This window comes from Bos taurus, chromosome 16 (assembly GCF_002263795.3).
Source record: "Bos taurus isolate L1 Dominette 01449 registration number 42190680 breed Hereford chromosome 16, ARS-UCD2.0, whole genome shotgun sequence".
In the NCBI taxonomy this organism is placed as follows: Eukaryota; Metazoa; Chordata; class Mammalia; order Artiodactyla; family Bovidae; genus Bos; species Bos taurus.
This window is the reverse complement of record NC_037343.1, coordinates 47,189,499-47,211,423: the sequence shown is the minus strand read 5'-3', so window position 1 is coordinate 47,211,423 and position 21,925 is coordinate 47,189,499. Positions and strand designations below refer to the sequence as shown.

Here is a 21,925-nt window from a genome sequence, read left to right as displayed (position 1 = left end):
TGGGGAGTCAGAGAGGATCCTGGGCCAGGCACCTGCAGAAGGACAGGTGAACCAGGGAAGCCAAAGAGCCCGGGCCAGGCCAGCAATGTGGAGAGTCTTAGAGGACCCTGGGCCCAGTGAGGTCAAAGCCAGGGGCCAATAGGACAGAATTACAGGCTGTGGGGGCCTCTCATCTGGAAACAGTAGGTGAGGTGGGTGGAGGCCCCACTGGGAGCCAGCATGGCCCAGCTGTGGTCCTGGCTTTCAGGCTGGCTGGCTGGCCACCTGCCTCTTCCATGCTGAGTCACTGCCAAGGGCCAGTGGCCCACATGCTCTGAGGAGCCCTGGGAGGTGGTCACTACCCAACTTCACATCACAGATGAGAAAACAGAGCTCATGGGCTAAGCTGCTCAGGGGAGGGCTGGGCCTTCTCCATCTCCTCCAGGAGATGGCCAGGGAGAAAACTAGGCATGTCCACCTCCAGAGGGCACCTGTGCCCAGGAGCAGGATGTCCTCAAAGGCGCTGAGCCTCTCGGGGCCTCACCTGTCACCTGGGACAGGCAGGATGCCCCAGGCCTGAGGGGTACAACAGGGAAGAAGATGTTTTACCCAGATAAACACACAGATCACCAAAAAGACACTCAGAGACAAATAACCCATTAAGGAAGGGCAAAGGATGTGAAATGATGTTTCTCCAAAGAACATGCACAAAAAGCTCAGAAGCACATGAAAAGATTCTCTACGTCTTCAGCCACCAGAGATGGAAATCAAAACCATCAGGCTTCCCTGGTGGCTCAGTGGTAAAGAATCTGTCTGCCAATGCAGGAGACACGGGTCGATCCCTGGTCTGGGAAGATACCACATACCTCAGAGCAGCTAAGCCTGTGTGCCACAACTACTGAGCCTGTGCTCTAGAGCCCGAGAACCACAACTACTGAGTCCACATGACGCAACCACTGAAGCCCGAGAAGCCGTGCTCCACAACAAGAGAAGCCACTAGAGTGAGAAGCCTGCACATTGCAGCTAGAGAAGAGCCCAGGCAGCAACGAAGACCCAGCACAGCCAAAAATAAGTAAGTAAAACACCACAATGAGACTCCCCCTTCACACTCACTAAGATGGCTATAAGCAAAAAGTTAGATAAGTGCTGGCCAGGAGGTGGAGAAACTGGAACCTCATATGCGGCTGGTAGAACGTAAAATGGTGTAGTCACTGTGAAAAAGTTTGGCAGTTCCTCAGAATGTTATACCAGGTGACCCAGCAATTCTATTCCTACCTATACACCCAAGAGAAATGAAAACACCTATTTCCAATTGAACACAAAAGTTCAAAGCAATGTTACTCACCACATTATTCACAATAGCCAAAGGTAGAAACAACCCAAAATCCATCACCTGATGAATGGATATACAAAATGTGGTGGATCCAAACAACGGAATCAAATATTATTCAGCTACAAAAAGGAATGAAGTGCTGACACCCTAAAACCTGGATGAATCTGGAATACATCACATGCTAGTGAAAGCTAGGCACAAAAGGCCACACGGTGCACTTCATTTACATGAAATGTCCGCAATAGGCAAACCCACAGAGACAGAAAGATCAGTGGTTGCCAGGGACAGACATGAGGAGAAGGAATCGAGTGTCACTACTAACGAGCATGTGTTTCTTTGGGGGTTAATGAAAACACCCTGGAATCAGAGGCAATGGCTGCACAATCCTATGGATATGCTAGAAACAACTGGTAATACACTTTTAAAGGCTTTTGGCTTCCCAGGTGGCGCTAGTGATAAAGAACCTGCCTGCCCATGCAGGAGACATAAGAGACGCAGGTTCAATCCCTGGGTTGGGAAGATCCCCTGGAGAAGGAAATGGCAACCTCCAGTATTCTTGCCTAAAGAATCCCATGGACAGAGGAGCCTGGCAGGTTACAGTTCATAGGGCCGCAAACAATCAGACACGACTGAAGTGACTTAGCACGCACGCAAAGACTGAATATTGTGGTGTGTGAACTACATTTCAAAGCTGTCATTAAAAAGAAAATCTCTTAGGGTAGTGATACTTGTTCAGCTAGAAGCTTTGTGGAGGTGGGATGTAAGGAGGACGTGGGGTCTCCTGGTGCCTTGCCACCTGCCATGACCTGGGTGCCCGCCCCTCCTCATTGGAGTCCAGACCTGGCAGGCCCAGAGGGCCAGGCAGGAGGTGGGCAGGGCTGGCGGGCACTGGTGTGTTGGGATCCGAGGAGATGACTTCGCCTGGCTTCTTGCCCTCGGGCCCCTCGGGGATCAGATCCGGGGTGCTGTACTTCCCGTTGACGTGCTCAAACTCCTGAACCTGGGCAGGTGGGAGCGAGGCAGAAGGGAGGTGGTCACAGCTCATATGTGAGGGCCTCGGGGTGGCCGGCAGGACTGGGGGTGTCCCTGGCTTGGGGTGGCTGCCGACTCCACCCAAGGCTGACCGCAGACCCCCATGCCAAGCCCTTCCCCCACCCATCCCCACGTGTCATCCTGGCCTCCAGTCCCCTCCCAACCACCGCCCATTTCCCCACCCTTAGATGGGTCCATCCCTCTAAGCTGACTCAGACCCTGGACAGCCAAGCGCTTGCTCTCTGCCCGCTGACCCCCCCTGGGGCACACCCAGGCCATGGGCGACCACCAGGAAAAGCCCAGTAAAGGCTACTCACCCACCTTCTTCCTAACTAGTGACATGACCCCGATGCGCGTGAGCACGTGCTGCCTGGAGAGGCCCTCACGGGGCACGCCGTCCGCAAAGGTCTCCGCGCCGTCAGCCCCCGGTTCACACAGGTGCCGCATGAAGAGGGACACATAGGCTCTGGGGTGGGGGGGGACTGGGGCTCAGGGAGTGGGGGGCCGGCAGGACCCCGGGGGACCTCCTGGCCGGAATCGTCATCCATCACCTGCCTCCCAACCAGGCCTGCTGGGTCAAGCCCGAGGGAAGAACAGAGGGGGCCCTGGGCAGGGGACCTTCCTGGGACAGCCCTTCCCCTGGAGAACCCAGATCCTCTGTGCTTCTGTTAACACCAGCTGCCCTGGCAGAGGTGACCGGTCACGTTCTCTACACAGGAACCCTACCCAGGCCTGGACTTCAGCTACCAGACATCAGACAGCAGTGAGTTCTCTGGCCGCCCCCAGCCTGGCAGTAACACCGCCCACTGTGCTGGCCCGTCCAGAGGAGCCTGCCCATTCCGGGTGGGCGGCCACACCCTGGGCCACCACCTCGGCCCCTTTACCTAAACTCCTTCTCGCTCTTCCCACGAAGGTCCCGCACCAGCCAGTGGGAGTTGAAGGCATCCTGGGGGGGCATGCCCCAGCGCATGATGGCGTTCAAAAAGGCCTTCCGCTGGCGGGCATTGAAGCCTAGCACCTGGGCAAGGTGGGCAGCAGGGTGGGGGAGCAGGGAATTCAGAGTTGAGGGGAAAGACACAGGGAGGGGAGGAGACGGGGGAGCAGGGGGGAAGCAGGGGGAGACGGGGGGGCCTCCACCTGGGGCAGGACCCAAAGGGGCACAGCCCAGACCAAGGGTCTGTCCCTGCCCCCCCACCTCCACTTGGCATGTGACCCAGTGTAACCCTAACCCTCCCATCCCTCCTCCACACCCCAGGGTGGCAGCAGGGGTAAGCTCTTTGCTCTGAAAGATGAGATAAATTCCAGGAAAGAGAAGTGGGAAAGTGGGGGTGCAGGCGGGCCCCACCTCAATGTTGCCGCCGACTCGGGCAAGAAGAGGGGGCAGAGGCTTGTCCCTGTCGCTCTTCAGCTGCCTCCTGGATTGTCGCCGTCCACCTGGGGGAGCAGCCCCGCCACAAGCCCTCAGCAGGGCCTGAGATGTCCTGACCCACCCCACCCCCCAACATGCCCCAGACAGCATGACCCTTTGGGGCCTATTCCAAAGGACGGATGCTGGTTCCAATGCCCCCGGGACCCCCAACCTGATCATCAGCTCCCCGACACACAGCCTGGCCCCAGCCCAGAGTCACCAGCCCTGACTCACTCTGCCCTTCCGGCCTTTCCTCAAAGTCCTCGTCCTCATCCTCAGAGCCAATGGAATATTCAGATTGGTTGTCTGAGAGCTCGTCCTGCCACTCTGTCGGGGGGTCAGGAAGAGGGGCACAGAGTGGGCTGTTTAAGCAGAAGCCCGCTGGGGCCCCTCACACCCAGCCCAATAACAGTGATGATGAAAACAGCCACCGTGCACTTCCTATCAGCTCCCTTAACAACCTTACAACCTCACACTACATTCTCAGGCCTTAAACCATCAATGGCCCTATTTAACAGATAGAGAAACTGAGGCTTGACTAAAACCACTAGCAGTGAAGTCACTGAGTCACTACCCATCTCGTTCCCATCAAAACCCAACACCCCACACCAGCTACCTGCCCCACTTCTCCAAGAAGCCTTCCAACCGTCTCCCGGCTCAGCCACTCCACACGGCTCCCACTCTCTCCCGCCCCGGGAATTCCTGCCACAGGGATGTCCTCCCCGCCAGCAGGATCCTGCCCACCAGACACGCACCCTGGTCCTCCTGGGAGGCGTCGTTGTAGTTGACCTGCTTGCGGATGCGCTTGCCCTTGCCCAGGTTGCGCGCCAGGTCCTCCTGCTGCTGCTCGTAGTGGTGCCGCAGCAGCTTCTCCCAGTAGTCGGGGTCCACGTTCTCCTCCTGCTTGATGATCTCCCGTTCCACTTCCTCCTGAGGGCGCGGGGCCGGGGACGCGGTGAGGGCGGGGCCGGCGGGCATCTCCGCCCCCGCGGAGGCCTCACTGCCTCTACCTCGGCTCACCCTCTAGGGGCTCAAGGAGAACTGGAAAGCCTGCCTACTCCAGGTAGCCCTCCCCGATCACCCCAGCCCCAGCTGGCCTTCCTCTTCAGGCTCCTGTCTCAGTAATTCACGCAACCATTCATTCATGCTACAAGTATGCCCTGGCCTTGTGCCAGGCACTGAGATACAGAATTGAATAAGCGCCACCCCTGCCCTTAGGAGGCTCCCAGTTTCAAAAGGAAAAGTTGCACTTAGAATAATTAGCACCCACGGTCTGCGCGTAGGGCGGTGGAAGTTGAGAGGTAAGGAGAGGAGCCACTCAGGAGAGACCCAGGAGCCCGAGTTTCTTAAATGGAGAACTCGTAACGGGGTGAGGGCGGGGCCGCGGAGGGGCGGGGCTTACCACGCCATCCTCCTCGCGCACCACGTACTGCGCCACCTTGAAGGAGCTCAGATATTCATTCATGTTCTGGAGCTCCGTGTCGTCCGTGGCATCCTGGTTCCGGTCCAGCAGCTTGGAGATGGCCGCATCGTCATAGTGGATCACACTGCTATCCTCCACGTCCTTGTTGTCACCTGAGGGCAGCCAGGATGCAGATTCAGGGGACCCCCCCCCCACCAGAGCAGGTTCCAGACAATGGTGCTTCCCAGTCCCCGCCAGGGGCTGCAGCTGAAGAGTAAGTGACCATAGAGAGGAACCTGTATTGTCACAGCCCCTCGGCCCCTCCATCTCAGGTCCGCAGGCACCCAAGGGGAGCACGCAAGGGAACCTGACAAAATGGGTTTGGGGGCCCACTTCCTTCCGGGAACAGCCGTCCAGGGTACAGGGGCTGGGCTGGGAGGGCCCTACCTGGCGGAGTGCTGCCATGCTTTTTCTTGGCGCTGGCGGCCAAGGCTCCCCCTTTGGAGGACTGGACATCAGGGATGGGCGTGGCTGGTCTCTGGCCCTGAGACATCATGCCTGTAGGACACAGGGATGGGGAGCTGCAGGGCTGGGGGGTAGCACCAGAGATGCCACCCTGGCCCTGCCCATCCTGGCCAGGAGTGGGGAGCAGGAGGAGGAGGGACTGGGAACTGGGGGTGCCCTGGGAGGGGAGTGTCTCAAGCAGGGCTACCCCCCACCATGCCCAGCACCCAGGACACCCACCCTCCACGTCATCCTTGAAGAGCTCCTCCGTGCCAAATTTGAGGATGTCATCCAGCTCCTGCTTGGTCATGGAGCCAGACTTGGAGCCCAGGCCAGGTCGCACCACCAGGTGGGTGAGCATCATCTTGCGCTTGGCCACCTGCGTGATGCGCTCCTCCACTGAGGCCCGCGTCACAAAGCGGTAGATCATCACCTTCTTGTTCTGCCCAATGCGGTGGGCGCGGCTGAAGGCCTGGGGACAACCTGTAGCTTAGCACCCGTGGTTCAACAGAGGACTGGGGGCCCAGGGCCAGGCACCAGGGGGTGGGGGCAGGGGGAGGCATGCGAATGAGCTCACAAGCACCCTCTGCATGGAATGGGCTGTGTGACGGCCCATGGAGATGTATGTGCACCAGGGCACCTGCACTCCCAACCTTACTGTGTGTGGTCTAGTACAGGCCTGGGTGCCTGTGCAGGGGTAACTCAGTGTGATCACAGGTGTGCAGGGGTAGGTGTGAGGGGCAGTGTGGCCAGTGCACTTGATGTAGTGAAGCCACACAGGGTGCTGATGGCACTCATGCCAAGGTGGGGGCTGCATCTCCCTGGGAGTGACCACTAGCGGGGCTGTGAGCCCACCTGTTGGAGAGGCATAGCTACCCTGCAAGGACAGGTGTGACATGAGGACAGGTTTGAGGCTCTGTGCATCAGGCATCCACATGAATGGCCCAGTGTAATAAGGTCTGTGTATGCAACTGCACACAGGTGCACATGCGTGTGCGTGAGACATGAGTTTGTATGTGTGCCCTAAGAGTATAATGTGTGTATGTGCCTGGTCCTGTCCCAAGAAGGGTGGGCAGGAGACAGCAGAGTGTGTCTCTGCTCCTACACCCCTTAACCCTCCCACCCTTCCTCACCAGCTCCAGTGCCCCCTCCTCCACCAGTGCCTCTTCCTCCCCCCACCTCCAAAGGCCTTGTCCCCTCTATTTTCCTGTTGTTCCCAAACTGGCCCCCTCTGGGTCCCGGTACCCCTCATCCTGACTCCCTCCATGGCCTTCATCCTAAGAGTGATGGGACAGAACAGGGGTCATGTTCACACAGAGTGCTGCATGTTCTTGGACATGTCCCCTCCCCTCCCTGGGCTGTTTCCTCTTTTGTACAATGGTGGGGGGGCTCACCTTCCAGGTGGCCCTTGGGGCTGGGACTCTACGAGGTGGGTCCAGGCGGAGGTAAAGCCCTGAGACAGTCTGGGAGTGGGGGGAAGGGAACGCCCACAGAGCCGGGGGCAGCAAGGGACCCTCTGAGAGGGGTCTGGTGTTGGGGCCACACACCTGGATGTCATTGTGCGGGTTCCAGTCCGAGTCGTAGATGATGACCGTGTCTGCGGTGGCCAGGTTGATCCCCAGGCCACCTGCCCGGGTCGAAAGGAGGAAGCAGAACTGCTGGGCCCCAGGGGCTGAGGAAGAGAGGCGGGTGCCCAGTAGGGTGAGTGAGGGGCATACCCAGAGAGGTGGGATGGGAGACAAGGGCATGGCAGACAGGAGGGCACAGGGGAGATCATGGGGAGAGGGCAGGAACTGTGACCCCATCTCAGGCCACAACGGCCTCAGCTATGCTTGGGGCAGCCAGAAGAGGCCTGGGGCCCCTGGGCATGGAGCAGAGACAGGGCAGCCCACCTGAGCCCCAAATAGCCCACAGCTATGCTCCGAGCCCTGACCCAACAGGAGGAAGATAAAATGAGAATGAACTGATTTTCAAAGCCCAGAGGGGCAAAGGAGAAACTACAAACAGCCAGCAAAGACCAGCAGAGCCCCTGAAGGTGAGGCCCCTGGGAGGTCAGCAGAGCTCATCCTTCATGCCCTCCCAGCTACCACATGCGATGCTGTCAGAGTGACCACTGAACACTCAGGGTCACAGCTCCAGGGCGTGGGCCAGCCCTCTGGTCAGTCCCCACTGCCCCAAGACAGCTGGGTCTCAGGCCCATCCGGGCCCTTCATTAAGTGACCTGGGACTGACCATGGCACCTGCTTGAGCTGCACACAGGTCCCGGATCCACCTGATGCTTCCCACTGCCATGTGCCCTGGGACCACGTCTACATCCTGAAACCATACTCACCTTACCTCTGACATGAGTGGGCAATAGGAGTTGCTGCTTTGGGTTTGGGGGCCACAGGGCCCAAGACCTGCTCTGAGGGTGGAAAGCAGGAAGCAGCACAAGACCACTCCATCTCTTTCTGAAAACCTCCCACTAAAGAGGTGCTGGACCATGTCAGACGTTCCCTCCACTCCGGAGCCAGCTCCCAGCCTCCCAGCATCACCAGGGAGACAGTTTGAGCTGGGGTGGCCCTGCCCTTTCCTCTGTCCTTCCCCTAGGGCAGTGCTGCTCAGCTCTGTCCCTCCTTGCAGCAGCCTCTGTTGCGGGGACAGGCCCTGTCCAGCCCTGCTCGTAACTGCAGTCTTAGCTAGTGTCAGTATCAGAATCCCAGGGGTGCTGGCCAGTCCCTCCGCACCAGCTTCATTTAGTAACAGAGGAATTTTCCTCCCCTTTTGCCCTCCTCCTAATTTCTGAGTTCTAAACACCCAAGCAGGCCCCTGGAAAGTTCCATGGGATGAATTCTTTTTACCAGCTACTAGGACCTAAGGACAAGACTGCTTTCTTCAGCTGTTTGAGGAGTAGCTAACCTGACCATAAATTGGGTGGTCTGGCTAAGATCCTGGCCTGGGAGGAGAGACAGACAGGGGTCCCCATCAAGAAGCCCTGGGTAAGGTTGGGTACCATTGAATCTGTCAATTGCTTCTTGCCGAAGGCCCCCCGTGATGCCACCGTCAATCCGCTCATACTTGTAGCCCTCATACTCCAGGAAGTCCTCCAGGAGGTCCAGCATCTTGGTCATCTGCAGGGGACATGGTATTCCTGAGGGGCTGCCACAGAGGAGGGACCCCCATAGGGATCCCTGTCATGGGCAGGGACCTCATGACAGATGGGGAGAGACAGAGCAACCTACTGAGTGGGGAGACAGGTGGGACCCAGGCAGGCCTGACTTGGGACCATTCTCTGAAGAAAAATGCAGTTTCCAACCTCAACCCCCAGAGCCACCACATCCCCCACACCAGCCCCACAGCCTTCTGCCTAAGACACAGCTCAGAGCATGTGCCACCCTGCTGTCACCCCTCAGAGTAAAGTCCCAAATCCTCCTCTTGGCATTCTAGGCTTGCCAGATTGGTGCCAGTCCATTGGGCCTTCATATCCCAGTGCTTCCTCTGTATCCCACAACCTCCCAGATTACCTGGACTTTCTTCCCACCCCCTTACTGTCTAGGGGACTCAAACAGCACCTCCTCTGTGATATCTTCCCTGATTTCACTCCTCCCTATGAGAAGAGAAAGGCAGGTCCTTCTAAGCTCCCATAATCCTCCATAATCAATCCTGAAAGATAGTTTAGCTAGACATAAAATTATCAGTTGCAATTTTCCCATAGTATAATGAAGATATTGCCTTTTTTTTTTTTTTTTTTGCCACTTCTATTGCTGATAAAATCTAAGGACAGTCTAATTGTCATTCCTGTGTAGGTACAAGATCTGAAAAGTGCAGCATTTTCCCTACAATGTGCCTAGGGCTTCCTTTCATATTTATGTTTTCATTTATATTTCTTGGTACTCCAGAGTGTGCTTCAGACCTGAGACCACATGTCTTTCTCTAGGTCTACAGACTCTAATTAAATCTAACTTCTTTACCATTTTCTCTAGTTCTTTTTCTGCAATTCCTATTATGGATACATATTGAATAGTTAGTTACTAGAGCCTCTCAAGGTGTTTTCCATGCAATGTCTCATTTTTATCTTTGTCTTTATGTGCTGCATTCTGGGAAAATTCCTCAATGCCAGGTTCTCATTCATCAGTGTTCTCTTCAACAGTGTTGAGAGTTTATCTAATCTGTTAAAATGTTTTGTTTTCATTTTAAGCAGATCCTTTCCCTGGTTAGGGGCTTTCCTGGTGGCTCAGTGGTAAAGAACCTGCCTGCCAATGCAGGAGAAGCAGGTTCCATCCCTGGGTAAGAAAGATCCCCTGGAGAAGGGAATGGCTTCCCACTCCAGTATTCTTGCCTGGAGAATTCCATGGATAGAGGAGCCTAGTAGGCTATAGTCCATGGGGTTGCAAAAAGTTGGACAAAACTGAGCAACTAACACTTTTGCTAGTTAGGTTATTCTTGTTTCATTTCTTGCTGCTTGTGCTTATTTATTTTATTGGAGTTTCTTTTGTTTTGGTGGGAGTTTTGCTCATGCCACACTGTTTGTGGTATCTTAGTACCCCAACCAGGGATTGAACCCAGGACCTTGGCAGTGAAGGTGAGGAGTTATAACCACTAGACCGCCAGGGAATTCCCCCTGCAGGCTCGTTCTGGATGTCAGGGCCCTGTCTCTGTCACTTTCTCTTTGTGCAAACTTCTAGAAATTGTGCAGTTCTCCCTACTTGGTCCCTCAAGACCTCAGTTCAGAATCATGTCTTATGTTAGCAGGGGACTAGAGGATTCTGGAGGCTTCCCTGGTAGCTCAGCTGATAAAGAATCCACCTGCAATGCAGGAGACCCTGGTTCAAGTCTTAGGTCAGGAAGATACCCTAGAGAAGGGACAGGCTTCCCACTCCAGTATTCATGGGCTTTCCTGGTGGCTCAGACAGTAAAGAATCCACCTGCAATGCAGGAGACTTGGGTTCGATACCTGGGTTGGGAAGATCCTCTGGAGGAGGGCATGGAAACCCACTCCAGTATTCTTACCTGGAGAATCCCATGTACAGAGGAGCCTGGCAGGCTACAGTCCATGGGGTCACAAAGAATCGGACACGACTGAGTGACTAAACAGAACACAGGGGATTCTGGATCCATTGTCCAGGCTAGCCTACAGTCACAGGCTTGATCTGCTTTCCCCAGATCCCTCGGCCTGCTGCAGGCCCCTAGTGGGATCAAGGGCTACAGGCAGGAGCAGCTGTCACCAGCAGACTTTTACCCAGAGTACACAGAGGAGCCACATCTTAGTCTCTGGTTTGAGCAATGGACCTGGCTCAGTCCAACCATCAGGCAGCATTTTTCACACCAGGCTTGAGGAGCATCACTGACTCCTGTCACAGACATGTGTCTACCTCCATCTCACACTCTAGACTGTGTCTTAAGAACAAGAGCTGGACCCCTGTGGCTAGCACAGAGCCTGACATACGACAAGTGCAAAAGGACAAAGGAACAAGTGCACTGATGATCAAATCTCTGAGGCTAGACAGCCCTGCCCTCTGACCATCTCCAAAGCAATGCTCTAAGTGCAACTTCAGGATCAAGCTTCAGAGAGGACTTCCCCGAACTAACCCAACACAGGGCTCCTTGTGAACCAACCCAAGGGGCCCCACCTTGGGTTGGTTCATGGGAAGTGGGGCTGCAGGGGTGAAGGGTGAGGGCTGTTGTCCCAGCCTGGACAGAAGCTCCAGCAGGAGCAGGCCGGAGGGTCAAGTAGTGGGGAGGACACTGGTCCCCACGGCCAATGTGCCCTAAGTGTCTTGAACTTGGAACCCAGCCAGCTCTCCTTGGTTGCATCATGCCAAGGCCTGGAGGAGTGACTTTTGACACACAACCCACATGAAGATAGCATCAGGCCCTGAGGTCTGCAGGCAGCTTGCACCCTCAACTAGCATGGGCTGTGAGAGGTGGAGAAGCCAGTCAGACACCTGCAGGCGGCTTACCTGGGAGAAGATGAGCACACGGTGCCCTTCATCCCGCAGTTTCTTGAGCATCTTCTGTAGCAGCATGAGCTTCCCTGAAGACTTGACCAGAGAGCTGCCATCATAGGAGCCATTGGGCAGGACGGGGGCCTCCTGCAGACACAGCACAAGGAGGGGTCTTGTGGGGGCTCCCCTTTTCTCTCTGGCTCTCCACCAAAGAAGTCTGGGAGGTGGCAGGGGCCGGGGGGGATGAGGGTCCAGCAATGAACTGAGCACCAAGCCCAAGCCCAGGTCAGGCCAGCCTCTGCAGGAACATACGAGCAGGCCACACAGATGCTCCCTGCACTGTGTCCCCAGGCAGGGCTCAGACTCGCCAGCCCTGGCCTCTGTCTCCCGCTGCTGGCACTCCACCAAGACCCCAGACATAGGTGGATGGATGGATGACAGTCTGGAGGCAAGCTGACCTTCTCACCAAGGTTCTAGCCTGGCCTCTGCAGTCCTGCAGGGCACATCCAGGGAAGGCCAACCCAGCCTCCCAGCTGGGAAGACCCTCAGCTCAAAGGCTCTGCTGGGCCAGAGTGGTGAGAGCAGCCTGGGGTTGCCCAAGTCTGCATCACCCACAGCATAGCCGCCACGCTTAACTCAGCATTGCTCTTCCTGTTTGGGGGTGAGGTGGGGGTGTGGGGAGGTATAAACTGTGTAGGGTTTAAACTAGAACCAGAACAGCTGTGAGGGTGATAAGTACCAGTGTCCCAGGCTCTTCATGTGGGCACCGAACATGGGCTTTCTCATCTGGTTCTCACTCTTTTGAGAGATGCTATCATTGTCCTCATTTTATAGAGGATAAACCCAGGGCTCCAAGAGGACCACTGATGGTCCTGAGACCACAAGGCTGGGGCCAGGTGTCTAACCGGGGCTCTGGTCTCTCATCTAGGACTGCACATCACAATCACCACCCAGGCCTGCCTCCCTGACTCCCTCAGTGACTGAGTGCAGCCAAGTCATCCCTTGGATACCTGGCCTGGGGTCCCTGAGGCTGTAAGGAACTCTTACATACAGTGTTGCCTATCACTTTATGGTCACACATAGGGGCCCAGGAAAGGAGAGGGCCTGCCCGAGCACTGGACGGAGGTAGGTTTACAGAAACTTCTGGCACAATGGGGACCTGTATCACCTCCCAGTCTTCATACTCGGGGAGGATTGGAGGCTGAAGGCTTGAGCACCTATCCCAGCAGCCAGGGGCACCATGGCAGCCATGATCACTTGCCACGAGGGCCACAGAAAACCCCCAACAGCAGCCACATGCATGTACCATGATCTCAGGCCCCAAACATGGCAGCCTCAGGCACTCACAGTGGTGGTCAAGGGCCCCTATCATGGTGGCCAGAGTGGCAGCCACAGGGGACCCACCACAGCAGCCATAGGGGACCTCCCAAGGTGGCCACAGGGACCTACCACAATAGCCACAAGGGACCTACCACAGCGGCAGCCAACAGGGGACCTCCCACAGCAGCCACGGGGACCTCCCACAGCAGCCACGGGGACCTCCCACAGGGGCCACGGGGGACCTCCCACAGTGGCCATGGGGGACCTCCCACTGCAGCCACGGGGGACCTATCACAGTGGCCACGGGGGACCTCCCACAGCGGCAGCCACAGGGGACCTCCCACAGCGGCCATGGGGGGACCTCCCACAGCGGCCATGGGGGGACCTCCCACAGTGGCCACGGGGGACCCCCCACAGTGGCCACAGGGGACCTACCACAGTGGCCATGGGGACCTACCACAGCAGCCACAGGGAAGAGGTAGGGGTGGTTGCAGCACTTCTTCAGGTCCATCATGATGTTAAGCAGTGACACCTGGTTCCCACCCCCCTTGGAGTTCAGTGCCTCGAAGTTCCGCGTGAGGATGAACTTGTAGTACTTCCTGTCACAGAGCAAGGAGGAAAGGCAGTCTGCACGCACCTGGCCATGCCAGCCTCTGAGACGACACTCTGGTCTGCAGGGAGGCTGGGGCCTGGCAGCCAAGCACAGTTGCAGAGAGACCAAGGGGAGCCCCAAGAGGTGAAGCCACAGGCCTGGCATCACCCAGCAAGTTACTGGGGGACAGGACTGATCAGTGAAATCTGAGAGGAGACCCCAAGAAGGAAGCTTATGCAAAAGTTGAGTGGAGGCAAGGGCGAGGCCAAAGGCTGTTTCACCCATCCCAGGCAATGGGCCAGGAAGGCCCACTCAGGCCCTTCTGGGAGAAGACAGGCCCAGGGGACCCAGGGCAGGCCGCTCACTTCTGCATTTGGCTCAACTCCACGCGGACAATCAGCTCAGTCTTTGCCGGCATGTTCTTGAACACATCAGCCTTGAGCCGCCTCAGCATGTGCGGCCCCAACAGGTCGTGCAGCTTCTTGATCTGGTCTTCCTTGGAGATGTCAGCAAACTCCTCCAGGAAGCCCTCCAGGTTGCTGCAAGAAAAAAATGCAATGACAGCCTGGAGGAGGCCAAAGCCCTCTGTAGAGGGAGCCAGGACTGGGGTAGGGAGAAGGCCAACCAGCCCCCTGCCACCTGCCAGAGGGTCAGAAGGCAGGCCAGCTGGCTGGTGGGCCCGGAAGCACAGGCCTTGCTCTCAGTGTCCTTCTAGTCTCCATCTAAGCCTAGGTCACCTCCACACATTGCAGCTGTCTCAGCCACGTAAGCTATCTTTCTGTCCTCAAAGCCGTCCTGGACGTGCAGTCTCTAGGACTCTTACCCACATTACAGAGAAGGAAACTGAGGCTGATGGGTGCCCATGGTTATACAGTCCAGCCTTCCCTTGAAGCTATATCTCCTGATTCCAAAATCAGCATTTTTCACCCTGAATCCCCTTTCCAAGCAGGAACATGGCGGTAGGTAAGCAAGGAGGCTGGGGCTCCATCTTCACCCCCATTTCCACCATCACCCCCAGCCTTCAGCCTCCCAGCACTGTCGCTGATGTGATCACTCAGGTCTTTGTGGAGGGACAGGGATAATCTGGGGTATGGTGGAGGGACAGGCACCAAGGAGGACCCTCGAGGTCTTCTGGGTTAGAGCCGAAGAAAAATCGCAGGCTGAGCAGCAGTGGGTGTTCCCCAAGCGCTCAGCATGTGCCAGTGCACTGCTAACACTCCCATTTTACTGATGGGCAAACTGAGGCCCAGTGAGCAGCCCCAGAGCCAGACAGGCACTGACGCCCCTTCCCTGGCTGCCCTCACTCCACCTCCCCGGCCAGCCCCCCTGACTCACTTGAACCTCTCTGGAGTCAGGAAGTTGAGGAGGTGGAACAGTTCTTCCAGGTTGTTCTGAAGGGGGGTCCCTGTCAGCAGCAGCTTATAATCGATCTTGTAGCTGTTCAAGACCCTAAAGAACTTAGAGGGGAACAGGGGGCCCGTCAGGGGGCACAGGGTGGCCAGCCCACCCAGACGGCTCCAGGGGCCAGCGCTCAGCACCTCCTACCTTGGACTGGTTGTTCTTGAGCCGGTGGGCCTCATCCACCACGAGGCAGGCCCACTCGATGGAGCCCAGGATGGCCTGGTCGATGGTGATGAGCTCATAGGAGGTGAGAAGGACGTGGAATTTGATCTGCACTTCTTTCTGGAGGGAAAGGGGAGTGTTTGGGAGGAGAGCTGGGAGGGCAGTGGATCAAGGTCTCCAGAGACAAAAGAGCCAAAAGGAGTGTGGACAGGACCCCCAGAGAGCTCAGGGAGCCTAGAGACTGAGAGGAAGTCACGGGCCACCAAGTCAAGGGGGTCAGCTGAGGCCCAGAGCACTGTCCCCAGAGATCAGAGGAGCAGAGAGGAGCCTGTAGGCAGTTTGCACTCATCCCTGCCAAGCAAGAGACAGGGGTTTGATCCCTAGGTTGGGAAGATCCCCTGGAGAAGGAAATGGCAACCCACTCCAGTATTCTTGCCTGGGAAATCCCATGCACAGAGGAGCCTGGTGGGCTACAGTCTATGGGTTCGAAAAAGAGTTGGACATGACTTAGCAACTAAACAGCAACAACTGCTATTTTGAGCTAGACCTTGGTCGAGTTAATTAACCTCCCCAAGCCTCAGTCTCCTCACCTGTAAAAAGGGAGCAATACTGTATTTGGGAAGAATGCCACAAGAATTAAAAGAGCTAAGTATGTGCCTCAAAACGTTAGACATTCTATCTTCCTTTTCCTGCATTGTCAGGCGGGTCCTTTACCACTAGCGCCACCTTGGGAAGCCCATGGAGAACAGTATGGAGGTTCCTTTAAAAACTAAATCAGAGCTACCATATAACTCAGCAATCCCACTCCTGGCCATGGATTAGGAGAAAATCATAATTCGAACAGATACATGTACCCCAGTGTTCACTGTAGCACTATTTACAATAGCCAAGACATGGAATAAACCTACGCTTCCATCAGCAGAGGCATGGATAAAAATGATGTCATCCATATATACAATGGAATATTATTACTCAGCCATAAAAAAAGAACAAAATAATGCCATTTTCAGCAACATGGATGGACCTAGAGATTGTCATATTGAGAGAAGTAAGGCAAAGATAACGACTGCTTATATGTGGAATTTTTGAAAACTGCATAAACTTTTTTTTACAAAAGAGAAACAGAGTCACAGATGTAAAAAACAAACCTGTTTCCAGGGGGGAAATGGGGGAGGGCTAAATTGAAAGATTGGAATTGACATATATACACACTATGTATTAGATAGATCATAAGAACATACTGTATAGCACAGGAAACTCTACTCAATACTTTGTAATGACCTATATGAAAAACAAATCTAAAAAAAGAGGGGATATATGTATATGTATAGTTGATTCACATAACTGTATGCCTGAAACTAACATAACATTGTAAATCAACCATACTCCAATAAAATTTTAAAAAATAGAAACAAACAAAATTACACATAGAATTACTGTACCATCCTGCAATTCCACTTCTGGGTATAGACCCAGAAGAAGTGAAAGCAGGGACTTGAATGAATATGTTTGCACACCCATGTTCATAGCATTATTCACAAGCACCAAAAGGTGGAAACACCCAAGTGTCCATGGGCTGAGTGGTCCATTCATACACATGCAGCGGAATGTTATCCAATCTTGAAAACCTGACACATGCCACAACGTGCTGAGTGAAATGAGCCAGACACAAAGGACAAATACGGTATGATTCCACTTACACGAGGTACTGAGAATAATCAAAGCCAGAGACCAAAAGGACGAGGCTGCCAGGAGCTGGAGGTAGTCAGTATCTAACAGGGACAGGGTTTCAGTTTTACAAGATGAAGTAGTGCTCAGGAGATGATGGAGTGATGGCTGCAGAGAAGTGTGAATGTATTTGGTGTCCCTGAACTGTACTTGTAAAAATGGTGAAGATGATAAATTTTAAGTTATGTGTATTTTACCACAATTTTTTAAAAAGACAATAAGTTAAACAACTAAATCAGCAAAGCGCCCAGCCCATCGCACGAGCCCGATGTGAGCTCAGAGAGAAGTTGTTTCTGGAACCATTTGAGCTTATCACCCTCATTAAACAAATGGGTATTGAGAATTCCCTGGCAGTCCAGTGGTTAAGGGCTTCCCTAGTGGCTCAAACAGTAAAGAATCTGCCCGCGATGCAGGAGACCCAGGTTTGACCCCTGGGTCAGAAAGATTCCTTGGAAAAGGGAATGGCTACCCACTCCATTCTTGCCTGGAGGATCCCATGGAGAGAGGAGCCTGGCAGGCTATAGTCCACGTGGTCACAAAAAATTGGACACGACTGAGCAACTAATACTTTCCCTTTCACTTTCCAGTGGTTAGGACTCAGTGCTTTCACTGCTGTGGCCCGGGTCAGGGAACTAAGATCCTGCAAGCTTCACAGCGCAGCCAAATAAAAGTTACTGGGCATCTCCCAGGGTCACAGTTGTTCCTAGAGGATGGAGAAAGCCAAGGTGAGAACCCTTGGGGAGGTTGGGGATGGTCCCAGCACTGCAGCTAGAGTGAGTGCCATGGCTGCCCAAGGGCCCCCATGTGCCAGCTGCAAGAAGCACTGAGCGCTCCGTGTCCTCGCTTCTCAGAGTGCAGCCTGAGGACCAGAAGTGTGCACACCATCTGGGACTTCGTCAGAAATGCAGAATCTTGGGACTTTCCTGGTGGTCCAGTGGTTAAGATCCTGAGCTTCCACGGCAGGGGGCATAGGTTCCATCCCTGGTTGGGGAACTAAGATCCTACATGCAATGCAGCATGACCAAAAACAAATTTTAAAAAAGAGAGAGAGAGAACTTCCCTGGTGGCTCAGTGGTAAAGAATCCTCCTACCAATGCAGGAGACACGGGTTTGATCCCTGATCTGGGAAGATCCCACAGAGCAACTGACCCTGTGCACCACAACGACTGAGTCCGAGCACCCTAGAGCTCTGCAACGAGAAGCCACCGCAACGAGAAGCCCACACACCGCAACTAGAGAGTAGCCCCTGCTTGCCACAAGTAGAGAAAAGCCGGTGCAGCAACAAAGATCCAGCGCCACCAAAAATAATAATAAACTAAAATTAAATTTAAAAAAGCAGAGGAGACACAGACACACTCAGGGAGACAGCCACATGACAACAGAGGCAGAAACCAAAGAGATGGAGCTGCAAAGCAAGGACGGCCAAGGAAGAGCCACCAGATGCTGGAGGAGATGCGGAAGGGTCCACCCACAGAGCTTCTGAGGGAGCAGGACCCTGCCTGCTGGGTCTCAGACTCCTGGCCTCCAGAACAGTGAGAGGGTGAGTGTTATTCTCTGCCCCGCTCCACTCTGTGCTACTGCAGCCCCAGGACACAAATACAGCAGGTAATCCTGCCTTAAAAGCAACTCTTCGCCAGCCGCTGCCTCCACTAGAGCCCAAAAGAAGAGACCCCAGATAAACTGCAGAACCCCTGTGCACCCCCGCCCCAGGGCAGACTGGGCTCCTGTGCAGAGTCCTTCCCAGGGGGAGGGGTGCTCACCTTCATCCGGAACACCTTCTTCCCACTCCGAATGGCATTGTCCTCAAAGGAAAACTCGTTCTCCCGGATCACGGAGCGGCTCTCCTTGTCCCCCGTGTAGGTGACCACGTAGAAGTCAGGGGCCCACATCTCGAACTCACGTTCCCAGTTGATGATGGTGGATAGGGGCGCACTGACCAGGTAGGGCCCTTTGGAGTGCCCCTGGGGAGGGAGACGGAGGCGCTGAGGCTACCCAGCCACAGCCCACACCAGCCACCCCTTCCCCGGCCGCCCCGCCCAACCCTCGAACCTCCTTGTACAGGGAGTAGAGGAAGACGATGGTCTGCACAGTCTTGCCCAGACCCATCTCGTCGGCCAGGATGGTGTCGGTGCCCTGGGCCCAGGAGAAGCGCAGCCAGTTAAGGCCCTCCAGCTGGTACGGGTGCAGCGTGCCGCCCGTGGAGTCAATGTACCATGGTTGTTTGTCAAACTTGACCGTGGGCTGCAGAAAAAGCAGAGGTTCAGACATACCCTGGATCCTGGGCCACCAAGGTCCACCATCCTTGCCTGGATGATTCTTTATGCCTGGAATACTCTTCCCACTCCTCTTGTCCCTGCTAACTTATTCATCCTTCAGGCCTCAGATGGAATGCCTCTGCCTCCAGGAAGTCTTCCCTGACTCCAGGCTTGGCTTAGGTGTTCCCACATGCTCTCCCAGGGTGGCCCCATACATTTATCAGGGCAGTTTCCCAATTGTTGCATTCTCTGATTTTGAGCCCAGCTTGTGGTCACCATACTGGTCCTATTCGGACACAGCAGGCACTGAGTCAACATCCATTTGATGCTTGCCCAGGGTGCCTGATCCCGAACATCACCCTCTTTGCGTCTCTTAGTCTACAGCTCAAGGCTGTCATCCCCATGAAGTCCCCCTGATGTATCAGACCCACTCACCTTACCCTGCATCTCAGACCCAAGCCAAATCCCCATTTCTGTTTGGACCTTCCATGAGCCCCTGGAAGATGAGCACTTCATGGAACAGGTGGGTAGGGCTTTGCCTCCCAGGGCCAGGTACTAGCAAACATCCCAGAGAGGTTTGCTAAAGGAATAAAAGCCAACCTTCCACTCCCCAGTAGGCTCAAAGTTCCCAGGTAAGTCTGGGTCTCCTCCCCCTGAACTGATAAGAATGGTGTGTAATTAGCAAATCAGCTGCTGTACTCCTGAAGTGAGGGGCACTTTTTGATTTAAAGACTTGGAATTACAGAGACTTCTCTGGTGATCCAGTGGTTAAGACTCCACGATTCCACTGCAGGAAGCGCGGGTTCGATTGCTAGTTGGAGAATTTAAGATCCCACATGCCACGCAGTACAGCCAAATAAATAAGTAAATAAAGGAATATTTGGAATTCACTCATCTAAAAGAACACAAGTTCATAGACTGCTCTGAGAAGAGACTATCTGCTCCCCAGTTTGTGCACCAAGACCCGACCCATCCTTCAAATCTCTCTGTCCCCTGGGAGCTGCCACTCTACAAGATGCTGGGGACCAGGACCCCAGGGTGTGAGCCTCCCCTGCGGGGAAAGCTGGGTCCCCTCATCCCTGTCCCACCAGGTACCTGGCAGGAGTGGGCTGAGCCGCAGCACCCCCTCCCACATGGGCACGGCTCCAGGTGCACAGACCCATGGCAGAGTTCTCCAGAGACCTTGCCCTCCTCCAAGGCCCATCCTGGGTGGCAACCCCACCCTGTGACCCCTTCCCACTCACATCCACAATGGGTGTGTCCGGGGGCTTCTCCTGTTTGTCATCCTTCAGCTTCTTGCCCTTCTTGACCAGCCTCTTGGGCAGCCTGGCATCCTCTCCCAGCATCAGCTCCCTGAGGAAAAGGACGGGATGAGAGAGCAGAGCTCAGACCATTGGGAAGGCGGGAGGCTCCACCCAGGGGCCCCAGCGTAGCGCACCTGTGGCCCCAGTAGGCCTGCTTCAGGCTGTCGTAGTAGGGGATGTCAATTTCGTCAATCTCCCAGGTGCACTGGTCGTAGGGCAGGTCTTTCCACTTGATTAGGTAATGTACGTCCCCCTTTTTATCGAAGCTGCAACACGGTAAACAGATGGAAGAGGGCGGGTCATCCGGGCACCACGGAGGGCACCTCGCAGGATGCAAAGCCTCTCACCCTCACGGGTCTCCTGGGAGCCCCAGCCAGGAGGACAGCACCAGGCAGGGACTCCCAAGGGCCACACAGCTAGTGGGAAGGAGGTAGGAGGGCACGGGGTGAGTGGCAAAGCAGAGGGATATCTGGGTCCCCCAGGCTAGCAGAGGAGCAAATCCAGTGTCCTCCCCATCCTCTGTGGCTGTGAGTCCCATTCCGTCATGAGGACTCCTCTAGAATTCTCAACTGCTGAGTCAGATGGTTCTCCCCTGACCATAGACCTTTGTTTTTTTGCTTAAGAAGTCCCAAGGAGAAACTTCCCTGGTGGTCTAATGGTTGAGAATCCACCTACCAGTGCAGGGGTCGTGGGTTCCTTCCCTGATCCAAGAAGATTCCATATGCCATTGGGCAACTAAGCCTGTGTGCTGCAACTGCTGAGCCCATGCACCCTAGAGCTTATGCCCCGAAACAAAAGAATCCAGCACCACAAGAAGCCAGCACACCCAAACCAGACGGCAGCCCCGCCCGCCGCAACTAGAGAAAGCCCAAGCACGGCAACAAAGACCCAGCATGCCCAGAATAGTAAGTTTTTTTAAAAACTTCCAAGTTATAGGGAGTTCAGGATGGACATGTACAAATCGCTATATTTAAAATAGATAGCCAACAAGGACCTACTGTACAGCACAGGGAACTCTGCTCAATGTTATGTGCCAGCCTAGATGAAAGGGGAGTTTGGGGGAGAATGGATACATGTCTATGTAAGATCGAGTCTCTAAGATGTTCACCTGAAACTGTCACAACAGTGTTAACTGGCTCTACCCCCAGTACAAAATAAAAAGTTTGAAAAGGAAAAAAGAACTCCCGAAGACTGGAGGGGTGCCCATCCCAGTCCAGGGCCCATCCCCACTAAGTAGAGAAGGATATGATTCCTCCAGTGGGTTGTCCTCTCCCAAAGACCCCCGGGGACCTGACGGCCCAGCCAGCAGCACAGAGAGGGTGCGCCAGAGAAGCCTGTTACACACTGCAGCTTGAATACAGCTCCTAAGGACCTCCCACCCAACACAAGTGCACTGAGCAACCAAGCCTGCGGCACTGCAGGGTGAGGGCGCCAGGGCTCCCCCAGATGGCAGTGGCTAGGCCTGGGGACCACACACAGAGAGGTACCAATCCCCAGTCACCATGGAAACCAATGGCTTTTTTTTTCTTTAATAAATGAGCAGTTGTTATTCAGACCCCGTTCAGGTAATATATTTGGAGG

The 21,925-nt window shown here is 54.9% G+C and overlaps 1 protein-coding gene across 5 annotated transcripts in view; it reads right to left on the bottom strand.

Annotated features, from left to right (window-relative positions):
* CHD5 (chromodomain helicase DNA binding protein 5) overlaps positions 1-21,925 on the bottom strand; it is a 71,741-nt gene that overhangs the window by 17,195 nt on the left and 32,621 nt on the right. For all 5 annotated transcript variants that reach the window (XM_059875741.1, XM_024976771.2, XM_059875740.1 and 2 more), the window contains exons 12-31: positions 20,479-20,610; positions 20,285-20,393; positions 18,835-19,026; positions 18,546-18,746; positions 15,040-15,177; positions 14,830-14,951; positions 13,860-14,033; positions 13,360-13,501; positions 11,598-11,729; positions 8,651-8,768; positions 7,206-7,330; positions 5,899-6,130; positions 5,602-5,712; positions 5,155-5,327; positions 4,508-4,682; positions 3,987-4,079; positions 3,690-3,778; positions 3,229-3,362; positions 2,666-2,810; positions 2,153-2,312 (exon numbers count right to left, since the gene is read on the bottom strand). In XM_059875741.1, the coding sequence (XP_059731724.1) occupies positions 2,153-2,312; positions 2,666-2,810; positions 3,229-3,362; positions 3,690-3,778; positions 3,987-4,079; positions 4,508-4,682; positions 5,155-5,327; positions 5,602-5,712; positions 5,899-6,130; positions 7,206-7,330; positions 8,651-8,768; positions 11,598-11,729; positions 13,360-13,501; positions 13,860-14,033; positions 14,830-14,951; positions 15,040-15,177; positions 18,546-18,746; positions 18,835-19,026; positions 20,285-20,393; positions 20,479-20,610 (2,897 nt within the window). The remainder of the gene's footprint in view (positions 1-2,152; positions 2,313-2,665; positions 2,811-3,228; positions 3,363-3,689; positions 3,779-3,986; positions 4,080-4,507; positions 4,683-5,154; positions 5,328-5,601; positions 5,713-5,898; positions 6,131-7,205; positions 7,331-8,650; positions 8,769-11,597; positions 11,730-13,359; positions 13,502-13,859; positions 14,034-14,829; positions 14,952-15,039; positions 15,178-18,545; positions 18,747-18,834; positions 19,027-20,284; positions 20,394-20,478; positions 20,611-21,925) is intronic.